At 48.3% G+C, this 13,269-nt stretch overlaps 1 protein-coding gene across 3 annotated transcripts in view; it reads right to left on the minus strand.

Annotated features, from left to right (window-relative positions):
* Positions 1-925: 925 nt before the first annotated feature.
* Positions 926-13,269, minus strand: part of Tti1 (TELO2 interacting protein 1) — a 43,874-nt gene continuing 31,530 nt past the window's right edge. For 2 of the 3 annotated variants that reach the window (XM_006235428.5, XM_017591994.3), the window contains 3 exons: positions 12,515-12,719; positions 12,142-12,229; positions 926-1,611 (listed from right to left, as the gene is read on the minus strand). In XM_006235428.5, coding sequence (XP_006235490.1) covers positions 1,425-1,611; positions 12,142-12,229; positions 12,515-12,719 — 480 coding nt within the window. In that variant the 3' untranslated portion in view covers positions 926-1,424. The remainder of the gene's footprint in view (positions 1,612-12,141; positions 12,230-12,514; positions 12,720-13,269) is intronic. The other variant, NM_001134619.1, reaches the window with a different exon arrangement.

Here is a 13,269-nt window from a genome sequence, read left to right on the forward strand (position 1 = left end):
AAAGCCACCATGTGGTTGCTGGGAATTGAACTCAAGACCTCTGGAAGAGTAATCGGGTGCTCTTAACCGCTGAGCCATCTCTCCAGCCCCCCTGCTGGGCTTTTTAGATGCAGCCACGGTAGGCATTTACAAGCTTGTGTAAGACAGCTAGGATCTGAGAACAGTGCCTAGGTCAGCGAGCGAGCGAGGCTGGCCAGAGAGCCTGGGGCCCGGCCTTACCCCACAGGTGAGTACATTTTGTGTGTGGTGCTAGAATGAAGCCCAAGGCCTTGAGCACATTTTACAACTTAGCCAATCCATTCCAGGCCTTATAAGGTATGCTAGTACCAGGAGTTAAAAAACAAAACACAACAAAACAAAACAACAACAACAAACCAAGCTGACAGGAGTAGGGAGGCTGTTCAGAGGTTAAGAGCACTTGGCTGCTATTCCAGTGGACCCAAGTTTGGTTCTTAGTACCTACATGGTGGCTCACCATTAATACTCTTGTTCCGGGGAGATCTGACACTTTCTTCTAACCTCTTCCAGCACCCAGTACACAATGGCAGCCAGACATATATAATACATGCAGGCAAAATGCTCTCACCTGAAAAAAATGAAGTCAAGCTGGATGTGACAGTTCATATCTGTCATCAGGGTACTCAGCAACATGAGGAAGAACTGTCACAAGTTCAAGGCCAGTCTTAGCTATGTTGTAAGTTCCAGAACAGCCAATGCTATAGAGTAACACTGCCTTTAAAAAAGTGGGGGTGAGGGAGCTGGAAAGACCGCTCAACAGGTAAAGGTGCCTCCACCAAGCATGCTGACCTGGGTTCAGTCCCTGGGAACCACACGACGGAAGGAGAGAAGCAACACGGCATGTCCCATGCCCAAAGCAAAGAAAGGCGAGAAAGAAAGCTCCAAAAACAAAGAAATCACTCTCTCATTAAGACATTTTTGAAAAGATTTATTTATCTTATATGTGTTTGGCTCATGAGTGTCTGTGCACCATGTGCAAGTCTGGTGCTTGAGGTCAGAGGAGGGGGTTGGATCCCTTGAAACTGGAGTCATGGACGGTTGAGAGCTACTAATGGGTGCTGAGAATCGAACTTGGACTTAGAGCACAAGGGGTGTGTGTGTGTGTGTGTGTGTGTGTGTGTGTTTGTGTGTGTTTGAAGGACTTGTGTGGCAGAGGGGCTGTGCAGACAGTAGGCTAAAGAGTTGAACTCTTAGAGCCACCAATCAATGTCATCTGAAAACACAAAGAGTGAAACATAAGTAACAGTAAGCGACTTTTCCTTCAACCCAATTTCTAAGCAGTTGTGTGATCGATCAATTTATATATTGGTGGTTGTCTAATCCACCTTCACCGCTCTCTGTGTTGCCGCAACTGTATCCAGCAGGGGTGGCTCAGCTCAGCTCCTAGCTGGCAGGTTCTGGCAGGATCACTGCAGTTGAAGAAGCAGGTGGCAAACATTGGTGGCATAGGGGTTCTGTGGCTTAGTGGCCCCCTGCCACTGCACTGGGTGAAGGCTCGGGTGCGGGGCTGTGAACTGCTGCACAGGGCAGTGCAGCTGGTGCAGGAGGAGCCAGGTGGAGTCGGGGTCCACCTTTATCAGGTGGAGGAAGACGCTGTGGAGAGAGAATTCATGAGTAAGGGAGGCAGGAGGGCAAGAGAAGGGGGGAGGTTATTGCTCATTCAGGGCCATTTACTGGACTCAGAAGGAACTGATCGTAAGACCAGGTCATTTCAAACAGCAGAGGGACCACACTTTAGATCCTAAGACAGGACCATTAGAATGATTCCAAAGCCTAAAAAACCAGGCTAACAGCTTCTGATCCACTGACCTGGAGTAAACCAGTAATTAGTCCAAAGAGAGCGGTACTGACACAAAGGAGCTGCTAACTGTAAGCTGGCGTCTGAAGGAATGACAGGCTGACCCCTCCATCAGCAGCTCTGTCTGGGGACCTGGGCAAGCCCTTACCTTCTCTTTACGGTCCTCATGTGCCTCTGGGTAAACCCATTCTGGTCACTCAAAGCCATGGCTTCGTAGAGGTCTGGGTACAAGGGCCAACAGAATCTGAACTCATCAGAGATTGGCCAAGGACTCTTGAGACAGGACTGATGTCCTGTACAAACCTAACCCAGAGTCCAAGGGCCAGGGCCATGGTATGTTGCCAGAAATGAAATCCTTCATCTTGACCTGAACTTTTGGCTACTGTCTGCTCACCTCCTATTTCTGAACCAGGGCCACCAGAGTAGACAGGGTCCTGTAACCCCCCCACACCTGGCTGTCCACTCCCGGGATGAGTGAAGCCCTTCTTCATATGCTGGCCCCATCAACACACACAGGGCATCACTTGTGCAAGGGGCTTCGTTCCCACTCTGTCCAGGCGATCCCCCCATCTCTCTCAGGTCTCCCTTTCTCAGCAGCCTGGATGTGGCTGCTGTGTTTCCCTGCTCAGCACACTGCATGCAGTCAATGAATACTGCTGACTAACAGGCTCTCACTCGCCTGAGGCCTGAGTGACTCATCTGGAGGCTGGTTAAAGCCGTTGGGGATACCCTTCCAGGAATCTTCACAGTCTGTGAAAGGTCCTGAGGTCATCAAGGAAGAACATGCATCACAGCTATGCAGCCTTGGAAAATGGTCTCGTGATCTTGCCTCAGTTTCGCCATTGCTTTCCTTTCCCCCCCCCTTTGAGAGAGGGTCTCATGTAGCCCAGATTGGCTTCAAACTTGCTGAGTAGCCAGTACTGATCTTGAACTCCTGATTTTCCTGCCTCCACAGCCCGAGTGCTGGTGAGTACAACCAGTCACACCCGGTTTTCAGTTTGCTCATTTTTTAGGGTTTTGCTAAGGTTTAAAATACATACCAGTCCCTACCAACTCCATTTAAACATTTCTTTTACACATTTATGTATTTTTTGTGTGTGCTTGAGCATGTGCCTGCCACGGCATGTGTGCAGAGGTCAGGGGACAACTTCAGGAGTGGGTTCTTCTTCTACACAGAGGTCCTGGGATTGAACTCAGGATGCACGGCAGGTGTCTTCACGAGCTCTTTCTAGCCTCCAAGCGTGCTTTACATCCATTTTTGAAATCAGTATACACAGTAATGGGTTTTGTTACAGTTTTCACACATACATGCCAGTATGTGTTTGTTGTTTATGCTGATCTCCATGTGATTCCCATTTACCAGCTAAAAGTACCACCTCTGTATTAGTGACTCCACCCCAGATTTAACCAGTGAATTAAAATACCCAAAACCAAATTCCCTCTGTACTGAACAGACACAGCTCTGTCCTTGTCCGTACTCCCTGAACACGACATACCAACCGCTTAGTGTTTACCTTGTCAGGTGATCACAGGCTTGGCAGACCAGCGGCCATTTCACAAAGGACTTGGTACCTATGGGTCCCGGAGCTGATTCCTCCTGGGGACTGAGGAACAGCACCACAGCGTACAATACAGCGCCTATCTGATCAATCAGATCTCATTCTCAACAGAATGCTGTTAGTGCACTTTTGACTGTCAAATAAGAATAAAGTGATTGCTAAATAAAACAATTTTTGGTTTTTAATTTTATTAATCTGAAAAACCAGTGCTCTTGGAAGAGCTGGGTCTTACTCTGTGAATTCAGTTTTGCTCTCTTCTTTGTGTGTGGTAGACTTATGCTGGGGGAGGGAGACAGGTAGGGGTGGGTGCATGTGTGCATGTGTGCATGTGTGTAGGGAGGCTTTGAAAAATGTACTGGGCCTGGGCTGCTGTGCCTAAACTATTTTAAGTTTCTTGGCTTAGAATAATCTTGTGTTTATAACCTATGCAGTGGTTGCTGAAGAAGTGACTAGAATATTCTAATTCATCGTTTCCACTTCACTGCATAAAAGAGATGGGGCCTGTGTGGGAGACAATTTTTGTTTAAAAACAAAAATATCTTTGATAATTAGAGTGGTGAGGGAAATGATAAAAACACCAAAACCCAGGAAGCACATTTCTGTTTACATGTGACACTGTTGACAGTTTTTCCTCGGTGCCAAAGACTGTTAGAATGCAAATGATTTCATTTGTTTTTTTTTTCTCTACCTCAAGAACTGGACCGATTTCTCCAGCTGCAGCTGTGCTTCCTTCAAGGAACACTTGTCTCTGGGCAGCAGGCAGCAGAAGGCACCGTGGCCCGAAGCTCTGCTTTGCCTACAGCAGGCTGAATGGGATCTGTGCTCACCCTCAAAGATCTCCAAATAAAATGCTGACAGGGAAGAAAGAGAGCGAGCCATGCAAGTTCACTGCTTTCATTAAGCAGAGCCAAACCCTCAGGAATCATCTGGGTGTCTGTCAGTGCTTCACTCCTAAAAGGGTAAACGCCTCAGCAGGGCAAACAGCAAGTGACGTCCTCCTGCCTCAGCTGCCGGAAGCGAATCACCCTCCCGCCTCCTGACCCTGCTTCCGCTTTCTTCCAGAGATGATCACAGGCAGCCTAGTCTCCCACTGGGATTGTTCTGAGGTGTGTGTGTGGGAGGGTGGGGGTCGCAGGGAGACACTCTCCATGAGTGTCTAATGAAAACACTGCTCTAGAGACTGAGTGATAGAGACAGAAAGAGGGGAGAGGGAGACACAGGAGCGCGCACGCATGCGCACACACACACCACACACGCACACACACATGAACACATGCACACACGCATGAACACACGCACACATGAATGCACAGAGAGGGGTGGGAGAACAGAGAGCATGAGGGACTCATGAATAAATACCACTATGACCCACTATGGATATGCTCAGTCAGAGAAGGGAGCGACATTAGTCTTTGTCTCACTCAACTCCAGGCCTCGATGGGGCCCGGTTCTCAGTCACAGGGTTCTATTTTTGGCTGTTATATCAGGGACAACAAAGTGCAGGGTACTTTACCTTCTGCACGGCTGAGGTGGGAAATGAACCCAGTGCCATGTAAGCAGATGGCTGGCAGGCGCGCTGCACTCTTGCTGGGTGGGAGCCATGCAGTCTGCTGAACCCTAAACACTGACAAACTCTTAACCTGAGCCCTGTTGGCTTTGCCACTGGGAGCAGAGCCTGAGGCTGAGGCCTGGTAGGCTGTGTCAGGCTCCAGAGCCTTGGCTTTGATCCCCAGCTCTGCAGCGCCTTGCTTGGGGCCTCTTCCCACCCAGCCTTCCTACAAAATCAAGCCAGAAGACAAAGGCAAGCCCTTCCGCTGTGAATGACCAAGGCAACTGCCGGAACGCGTTCCCAGCTACCGTCAGACATGGCGGGGACGGATGCTGAACACGCCAAATGGCCACTTTCATCTTTTTTCAAACCCCAAAGAGAAACAATTTCTGAAAAATATACATACACTATTTAACTCCTAAATGAAACTCCTTTCTCCTTCCCCCAGGCCCAAATTGGTGGCTCCAGGGAGCAGAGTTATCAAGAGATTACCTGGTCCTCAGAGCGCGGGAGGCACTCAGCTGTGCCTCATGCCTCCACATGTCCCGAGGCAGGTGATTATCTCTCAATAACCTGTGGGGCTGTGTAGCTTAAATGATAACTTGACTTTAAAAAATTTAGAACTCGCCGTTAGGCAGTTTCTAAGCAACCTCTGTTTCCATGGCAAAGAAGCCTGGTGTTTATACTGATTTTTCACTTAAAATGCGGTTTTATTGAATTTTACTTCATGCAGGCAGCCATTTCCCTGCACTTCAGCTCTATCTACCATTGACAGTATCAGTAAGTACCTGATAAACTCCAGACACCAAACCAACAGAAGAAAAGCACCCTTCAGGACGAACTGTGGCACTCCAGTGAGCCACCTGGGGTGCGGTGGCCTGAGGAGGCAGGAAGTGTGTGGATGGAATCTAGCTAGCTGAACCAGGGCCTTGTCTCTGTGGCTGAGACATCTACAAGTATCCCACTGGCCCAGACACTGTGCTGGGTCTCTGGGATGCTGAAAAGGTGGTAGAGGAAGGCTGTGGTTTCAGGGTCTCATCCTAGAGGCCCTCTGCGGATGCAGCCAGGGAAGGTTCCTAAGGCGAGCACATGGCCAGAGGTGACTCCAGGGGCAGACAGACAGTTGTAACGTGCTGCCTGGCTTCCACAGGCCACCACGGATCTGCAGTGTGAGCATTGGATTATCTACCTCCATTCCCAGTATCAGCATCTTTGTCTAGATAACATCTGCTCAAACTAGACTCTAGAAAGCCGTCAGCCAATGAGGGTCCAGCATGGTTAAACCAACTGTAGCTGAAGTGCGGGGCTCCCAGCTCTCTTAGGTGGCAGACTATTCTTTCTCTTGTCAATTATTTGCTTGAGGGACCTGGTGTTCCTTTTCTCTTTCCAGATATATAAAATGCTCTCAGGAGTTGTCGGGCAGATGCCAGAGGTAAAGAACTTGTGGCTTTGTGATCTCTTTGTTTGTTTGGGATGTCTAAGGAAGTGGCTTCGGGATATCTCCTTAGTAGCATGTTACATATTCTTTTCACATGGCCTGGGCAAATGTTACCAAAAAGCAAACCTTTCCTGGCAAGCAGGCCTGTTGTTTCCTCTCTGGCAGAACAGCCTCCATGCTCCTCTTTCTCTGGTCATCTCTTCCTCCATTACTCGGAGCATGTCAATACTGCAAATGAGGCTGTGTGCTGCCTTTTAAACAAATGGATGCCAGGGTGGCGAATTGTCCCAGCCAGCGAGCAGTGGGGCTATGTTCCCATACTCAGTAATTTACTCTAATGGGTCTCGGTTCATTGGTTAACCAGTATTTCAAGCCTGTCCTTCCTGCTATTCAATTTCGCTATCTTCCTCTGCACCGAGGCTGTTTTTTGTTTCTAAATGCTAGGAATGGGGGATTATGACTGGAAGCAACAATTTACTCTCCAAATACATGCTACCAATTACCTTTGCAGTTACACTTACTTGTTAGACCTAACTATATTTACCTGTTCAAAACCATTCATCCATCGATCGACCTCCAACACGCACAGAGACTCTTATTAAAAATATTTAAATGCAGCGAGGACAGGATTTAAAACCATAAACACCAGTAGCAGCGTATGATGCTAATCACGCCCCTAAAGTACCACAAGACAGAGTATCATAAACGCAGTAGAATGCTTCCACTGCTTCATGCATATTTAAAAGGACCTGACATGGAGAGGCCCAATCTGTTAGACACAATTCAAAAGGAAGCCAGGACCTGGTGGGCTGTAAGTCCTATTGGGTGGTTTTAATGTAGCCCCTTCCATCTGGCTGGCTCTTCCGATCTCCAGGCTAAGGTCCCAAGACAGTGCTGCTGGCCACTGGCTTTAAAGCTGGCCTAAGCACTCGCCGGCATACTCAGAGGCAGTATTTCCTGCCCCTACCAGAAAGACGATGTTTTTTTTTTTGTTTTGTTTTTTTGTTTTTTTCGGAGCTGGGGACCGAACCCAGGGCCTTGCGCTTGCTAGGCAAGCACTCTACCACTGAGCTAAATCCCCAATCCCCAAGACGATGTTTTTTTGTGGCAATCTATGTGACTTGCCCTCTTTTACTCAAATTATTTTTCTATGGCCCATGCTTTGGCACTAGGCCAGCAGCTCCCACTGATGAGCAACATAAGAAAGACTTTTAGGAATGTATTTCTGCTGGGGTATGATGGCATGTGCCTGTGATCTTGGCACTTGACCTCTGCATGCACATATAGAGGCAAGCATCACACACAATGGCAAACTAGCAGGTTAGCAATCTCATGGCGTACTATGGCATCAGGAAAGTAGAGGCAACACATGTGGTTTCCGTAGTGTGATATCCCCGCCTTCATTTCAGAAACCCAGTAACCTGCTCTGTTTGTAATCTGCGTGGCAGATGTCTCTTATCTCTGACACCATAAAATCATGCCTCTGTGTGCACAGTGAACAGCTTCAGATCTGAGTGTATTTTTAGAACAATGGGCCTTGAAAAGAAAAGCAGCAGTGGCTGTCAAAGATGGATAATAGGAAAGCTAACTACTTGGGTCTGGATTTGTCAACTATTAATCAAATGTCAAAAGGAAAAATACGAGGAGTGCTCATTTCCATGCCGGGTGCAGTCCAGGGGAAACTGCTTTGTAGGCAGGCCTCAAACGAGCTGCCCCTTCCCCATTCAGGTGACCAGATACTCATTATGAGCTAGCCTAACTAGTGGATCACCTCTGTGGCTCCTGATCTGTTCAAACAGACAGTCCTGTGTGTGGCATAGAGAGGAGTCGGGCTCTGGCAGGGATGAAATGAAGGAGCCTGTGCTAGTCTGCATTGTCCAGGGTTTGAAGGCACCGGCTGGTTCTTTGATGGGCTGGGATCCTACTGCTAGAAAGAGAGCAGGGAAGTCAGTTGATAAATGAACCTTCAAACCTGCTCCTGACTTCCCCACTAATGGAGGTGGGGAGGGATGCCCCAATTAACATAAAAAAGACCTTTTTGAGAAGAAAGCCCTGTTCAGACATCAGTGACAAGTAGATTTAGAAAGGATGCATCTAAATGTATACATTTATACAATGCCATACATTGGTCAGTGTATACACGCATGCATTTTCTCCATTTTCAGTACCCAGACAGTACTTGGCACACAGAGTTCACTACACAATTTTCAGAGTTGACTTTCTGACTACATAAAAAGAACTCATCTGTACAAAAGACCCTGTGAGGAGGGCATCGCCATCAACTGGTGCTGCTGCACTCTCACACAGGGGCCAGGTGAAGGAGGGAAGGAGCACCGTGCCACCCTCACTCCCCAGCCCCCACTCTTAAGGACTAAGAGCATCCACACTTGTGTGGTTGGCACCCCTAGTTAGGGTCTAGGGTTGGCAGACGGGGCAGGAGTTGATGGAGCCTGGGAGCTCTGTCTATCATGAAACTTACTGGGCACGGGCTTCATGTTTTTACCAGTAGATATTGCCTGGTTTTATTTGCTTTTGGTCCAGAGTGAAGGTGCATATGATATAAGACTGCACTGCAGGACAGAGTCTCAGAGGCTAGTAGGAGATTGGCTCATGAGTACACAAACTCAAGGGAAAACTGAAATTGGGATGGGTGGCGAGCGGTGGGCAGGGGGGTTGCCCTCCTCTGGAATTCTTTTCAATTTGAAATTGCAAAGCTCCAGTGGTCAAAAGGGCACAGAACTGCATGCTGGGAGATATCCTGGGGTGTCCGGGCCACCTGGAAATCTAAATCAGTTGTTTGCCTCTGCCTTCTGCTTAGGAGGGGGCCAGGGCTTACTCTTACTGACACTGTCTTCTTTACAGCCCTTGGTTTGTGGGCCACTCTTCCCACACTCTTAAATATGATTTACTTATCTGACATCCATTAAAGTTACTTAACTACATGGGATCTGAAGGCGCTCCCCACCCCCATCACCGGTTAACAGTGACACCTGGTGGTAATAAGCAGCAAGGTCATCTCCTGCCCCCACCCTCCCCCACATTGTAAGATTTATGCCCCTTCTTATAAGGCACATTTGCCAGATAAAAGCATTAAACTGGAATGGCATCTCCACTCTTAGCATTTACAGCCTTGGTTATATCAACCATCCCCTGATCAATTTCCATTTCCAGAGTTTACAACCCAGATGTAAAAGCCTGCCACAAAGGCTATATTTAATATGACAAATTAAAATAGCAAACAGAGGCTCGGCCATTCTTTGAAGGCAGGGAAAGCAAACAAGAGGAAGGAAGAAAAACTCAGCTGTGATGTGGATGAAAGGCGTCTTCACCAGTTGCCGACTTGGTATTCCACATCATGGTGGCTCTGAGGCCCAGAGACACCTACTACCAGGCATGTCTTGTAGAAGGCAGGGTGCTCAGAGCAGTCCCTGGCCCTCAAAGCTTCTCTCACTAGTTCTCTGGCAGACAGAGGAGCAGGGTGGGGAGCTCACTGTTCTGAAGGGAGCTGGGCCACATCCACGGATCCTTCTGACTTACCCTGTTACTTCTGGAGTCAACACTGAGGTCTGTCTTTTTATAAAACTGCTATAAGCTCCCTAAACATGAGAGTGTGTGTTGTGTTATTCTGACTGCTATGTGGTGATTACTGAGGGGCAGAGGTAGAGGCTTCTGTGGTGGTCCAGGGCATAGGTCACAGTGCCCTGACTACATTGGTACTTGGAGTAGAAGAGGAACAATGAGTTTTCCAAGTGGGCAGATAGGCATTCTCTTAGTAAGGGACACAGGGGTTAAGGAAAGAGAACAAGGACAAACCGGCTGGGGCCTCCATCTTATTCTCTCCTCAGGACCACCATGACTGCTTCAGTACAGTCAGCCCCGCCAGGCCACTCATTCCACATGGTGTGTGGCTCAGGACACCAGGCCCGCCTATTGCTTCCATGACTCCTCCTATTTAGAAAGCTCATTCATTTCTGAACCAAGATGCCAATTCAGCTCCTGATCAAGCACACTAATTCCCAACTCCCTCACCCCCTTCAAAATAAGTCTGCAGACGAGCTGTGGGTGAAGTGACCAGCCTTGCACTTGATCCCCCTCCCTGGAGGCAGAGACAGACCATCTGACTCGACCCAACATGCAGTGGAAGGGTAGGTGCTGAAAACAGGGCGCTGCAGCTCTCAAGTGGTCTAGCCTATCCCCTTCCTCCAGCCACCCTGAGCACCAATTTAAGACTCAGCAAGGTCTGATTCTGGGTTTAATTGCTTTCAGTGGCAAAAAAGAATGAGAAATGAAAAGATAAATGTATTATGAATATTAGCTTATTTGATGATTCTAACTTAAAGGATGGGATGCAGCAATGGAGGAAAAGCAGACTGGAATGGGAAGTATGAAAATCAGATTTTTAGGGGTTGGTAGAGCGCTTGCCTAGCAAGCGCAAGGCCCTGGGTTCAGTCCCCAGCTCCAAAAAAAAAAAAAAAAAAAAAAAAAAAAAAAAAAAAAAAGAAAAGAAAAGAAAATCAGATTTTTATAAGTCAAAAGAATTTATTCCAAGATAATGGCATCATGTGCTGGGGTTGCACCTTATGTCACAGGGCAACCAGCTATGGCTCAGCCCAGGGAGGACCACTTTCACCTCATGCTGGTGAGAGGACACCAGGGGTGCTGGAGAATAAGAAGCCCCTTGGGATGTACCCCTATGCTCCAGAAACCATGGTCCATTCTGAGTCTGAGAGATTTGACAGGAAAGGAAAGAAGGAAATAGAGCTACCAAGGAAATCAAAAGCAAAGATTGCAAAGGCAATAAATCAATTCCAAAAGATATTCCCCTCACTTGTAGGGATTCGAGGTTTATAAGGGGGCAGGCCATTCTCCTTATTCCACAGTCAGAGCGGCTGTCCCAGCTCCTTGGGTGGAATGGAGGAGTCATCTGACTCCCACCCCAGCAAGGATGATCAGATCTAACTCCAAACACCTAGGGAGGAGGGGCTCTGCCCAGATGAAGTTGGCAGGCTGGGCAGCCCTGGCAGAGATGCCCAGGGCAGGCAGCTGCAGAGCACGCACAGCCTGTTCCCAGTAGGCTGGAGTGCTGGGCTGAGGCCAGGGTGCACGCTGGGCCTCAAGGTAAGGATGCCACTGTGCTTAGTTTCAACTTGCAAGAAAAATCGCTTAGTCCTCAAGGAACCAAAACAGCCTGCATCAGAGGCACTGCTCTTCTCTAACAGGCATGACCAAAACTCTGGGATATTAGGTCCATGTAATTTTGGAATCCAAAGATCTCTCAAGTTGTTCTTTGGGAAGCAGTTGAGTGGTGTGGGCTCTAGACACAGGCACGCATCTGCCTGCACGACACCCAGTTTTGCACAGTCTTCTATCTACTATGTGAGACTTTCTGGGAGTTAGTCACGGCACACCTAGTGCTCTCCTTTGGCTTTGCTATGGAGGGAGCAGAGGCACAGTTAAGGTGTTGGGTCACTGATCACAAGAAACAAAGTAGAGAGTTGGAAGCCTTCCACCCAGGAGGGTTTGGGTTCCCTCCAGCACCCAGGCTTCCTGCTTTGTGCCCCTCTAGAATTGTTGCTGACACTGCAGCATAGAAAAGGTCTTCTGCAAAGAGAAAGCACTGAGTCAAAATACCATCCTTGGAGTTGGCACAGCTAAAGAAATCATCTTAACCTGGCAAGGAGAAAAGGGAGCAGAGACTGCTTCAACTCTGCCCACCATTAGCAAATCATCTATAATTTAGAACAGACGTAAAGAGATGCAGGTGATGAAGCAGACATACCTCCTGGCAGCCTCTTGTAATTTCACGGGCTGTTTGGTGCTGAGGTAAATCAAGCAGGCATCAGCCACTTTATTCAGGTCACCCTCACCTGCAGGGTAGAAAAACAAAACAAGCCTCAGGCTCTCAGACTGCATTTGGGACAAGCAATAACCAATCACTGTCTAGGGACCCAAGATTAGCCATGCAAGGCCTTAGAACTCTTTACCCTTTCCAGCATACCAGGAATACCCTAAAGTACAAGGTGGGGACAGGGGAGAATGAAGGAGGTGCCCAAGAAGGGAGGTGAGGGACACAAGCTCCACTAGTCAGAGGATGCAAAGGGGCATCGAGCCATGTGCAGGTTCTGTGGCTGGGAGACCCATGTGGTACCTACCTAAGTCCAGACTTTCACAGAGGGGGCCCAGGCCCTGCAGGACAGCCAGCTGTAGCTTGAAGGCCAGTGTGTGAGAATAAACTGGTCCAGCCCTGGCACTGATGGGGGCCTGGGTGACTAAGGAGCTGGCCAATTTTGGCAGGACATCTTTGCAGAACCGGCTCCGGAGAAAATCGCCACATCTGCTTCCAAGGGTCTGCAAAACCTGCAGAAACAGGTCCCAACCTGGTGACTACACTGCTAAAGCAGCAAGAGGGTTGGGCATGCGTGGTAATTCAGTTCTATCTAGGTCTCTACTTAGGAAAGAATGGAATTGCTGTTGATAATCCTTGCCCATGGTTTGTGATTCTGACAGTTATGAATTTGGAGGTCTCTGCTTCCAAGCTTCTATCCATAAATACAGATTACATGGAGAGTAATTCCGAGGGAGCTTTGGTTCGATGGATAATATGATTAATATCTTGATTTCCTTTCCTTTTATGGAGAGAGAGAGAGAGAGAGGGAGAGAGAGAGAGAGAGAGAGAGAGAGAGAGAGAGAGAGAGAGAGAGAACGAACTTAAAGCAGTTCATGTAGATCTAGGTATTTAGGTATCTCTAGAATCTCTCTAACACCCCTTCAGGGTGTTAAGTACGGCTTTTAACTCTTGCTAGCTGGGCAAGTACACACTCGAGGCTCAGGAGCTGCCATGTGAAGGCATCTGGAGGACGGTGACCAGACTACAGTCCCTGGCTAAGCCAGGCTAGCTCTCGTGGCT

This window comes from Rattus norvegicus, chromosome 3 (assembly GCF_036323735.1).
Source record: "Rattus norvegicus strain BN/NHsdMcwi chromosome 3, GRCr8, whole genome shotgun sequence".
Classification (NCBI taxonomy): domain Eukaryota; kingdom Metazoa; phylum Chordata; class Mammalia; order Rodentia; family Muridae; genus Rattus; species Rattus norvegicus.